The sequence below is a fragment of the Boleophthalmus pectinirostris genome, unplaced genomic scaffold (assembly GCF_026225935.1).
Source record: "Boleophthalmus pectinirostris isolate CB_2022bp ecotype Guang Dong unplaced genomic scaffold, ASM2622593v1 HiC_scaffold_8, whole genome shotgun sequence".
NCBI classification, from domain to species: domain Eukaryota; kingdom Metazoa; phylum Chordata; class Actinopteri; order Gobiiformes; family Gobiidae; genus Boleophthalmus; species Boleophthalmus pectinirostris.
The window spans coordinates 21,924,191-21,925,913 of NW_026571515.1; the positions used below are offsets into that span (position 1 = coordinate 21,924,191).

At 44.2% G+C, this 1,723-nt stretch overlaps 1 protein-coding gene across 1 annotated transcript; it reads left to right on the forward strand.

Moving 5' to 3' along the window:
- Positions 1 to 476: 476 nt before the first annotated feature.
- trh (thyrotropin-releasing hormone) lies at positions 477 to 1,723 on the forward strand. Its single transcript, XM_020922462.1, has 3 exons — positions 477 to 547; positions 687 to 887; positions 1,143 to 1,723. Exons 2-3 carry the CDS (start codon positions 701 to 703, stop codon positions 1,721 to 1,723), a joined length of 768 nt encoding a protein of 255 aa, XP_020778121.1. The 5' UTR covers positions 477 to 547; positions 687 to 700.

Sequence of the window (1,723 nt, forward strand, 5' to 3'; positions counted from 1 at the left end):
GCTAAATAAAATCCTGTCACTTAGCGCAACTTACCACATTAAAGCAATAATTAAAGCAAAAGTACGTAGAGTCTTGTTAATTAAAGGATATGGTGCACTGTGGATAGACTAGGCCTATAGCCTTTTAGCAGTGTCCTATAGGAAGCAAAAATGTCAGTGGTGTTAAATAAATCTTTATTATAAAACGGTTCCAGATAGGCCTTTGGATCAAAAACAATGTGGAACGTAATTGTGGTTTCTGTGAAAGGATTAAGTTGAAGTTAAATCAAAGCTGTTATTTTTACATGATAAATTGGGGAGCGTCTCCTATAGGCTGATTGTTTAAGAAGGCGCCAGTTGCGCACGACTCTGGTGACATCAATGAAGACGAAGAGAAATAGATAGAGCGCGTGTGTGACGCCATTGGACGGTGGGTATAAATACTCAGAGAAAAAGTTAGCCTCTCATACCTCCAGACCTGCCCTTTAAGGGTCATCAAAAACGGCACTGAAACGCGAGCAAACCCCACTGCTGCTGGTGCGCACTGAACGAAGACATAAGGATAAGGGTGAGTCACATTTACATCTTAAGACAACTTTACGCATTGCTCTAACAATATATTTTTGGGTATTAAATTACTTCAGAGCGTCTCACTGAGTGACTCTAAAATAGCCTGTACATTCAGTGACAATTATTTTTTTTTCCAGACAGGGGTCCAACCATGAAATCAACATATCTGCTCGTATTGGCGTCTTTGGCAGTTTGTAACCTGCCGCATTGTAATGGACAGAGTCTTACAGAGGATGACCCGGACCATCGGACCATAGACGACATCATTCTACAGAAAGCAGAGAGCCTCTTGTTACGGTCCATCCTCAAGAAGATACAGGGAGATGACGAAAGATACGGTAAGTAACAAGTCACACTTTATGAATCCTATGGAAAATATTTCTTGAGGCACATCATTATTTTTTCTGAACCAAATCAATTTGCATAAAAATAAGTACTTACATTCACATTTGGGAATTTTTGGAACACGCTATTCTGTGTCAAAACATCCAAAATATAGTGGTCCTAGTTCTGCTCCCGTCTGTGCGTAACAGGACGCGCCATACACTTTTACGCACAGATCTCACACATTCTAACGCGCGCTTTTTCTGCAGAGGGTACCTCCCAGCCAGGCTGGGTGACAAAGAGACAGCACCCGGGGAAAAGGTACACAGAAGAAGACTTGGACGTGGACGCACCGTATTTGGACGTTAATAAGAGACAACATCCGGGCAAACGTGAAGAAGAAATGTACTCATACCTGGAACCCCAAAAGAGGCAACATCCCGGGAAGCGTACCGCGACAGGATTCGTATCTGACAACCCGCTCCTGGTCCTGAGCGAACTTTCGAAAAGACAGCACCCGGGAAAGCGCTACCTGATGTTGCACACGAAGCGCCAGCATCCCGGGAAGCGCTTCTTCCCAGACGCAGACTCCGACTTTGATTCAGAGGGAGAAGAACTGGCGGAACTTGAAAAGCGCCAGCATCCAGGGAAACGCTTTTTGGATAACTCCAATCCGTTTTTAGGAAGCAACCCTCCCTGTGACTTTTTGGACTCCAATGGTTGTAGTAGCTCCCAAAATCGACTGTTGCTCGACTTTTTAGACAACATCAACACTAGTCACGTCGAAGAGAAGCGGCAGCATCCGGGGAAAAGATTTGCATCCGAAGAAGATTTAGTGGATTCAGAGTAG

What these genes read in the sequence shown, in the direction of transcription:
- trh (XM_020922462.1), top strand. Translation starts at nt 701, where the DNA reads ATGAAATCAACATATCTGCTCGTATTGGCGTCTTTGGCAGTTTGTAAC. An exon ending in GGGAGATGACGAAAGATACG is followed by an intron (nt 888 to 1,142) that starts GTAAGTAACAAG and finishes CTTTTTCTGCAG; the next exon opens with AGGGTACCTCCCAGCCAGGC.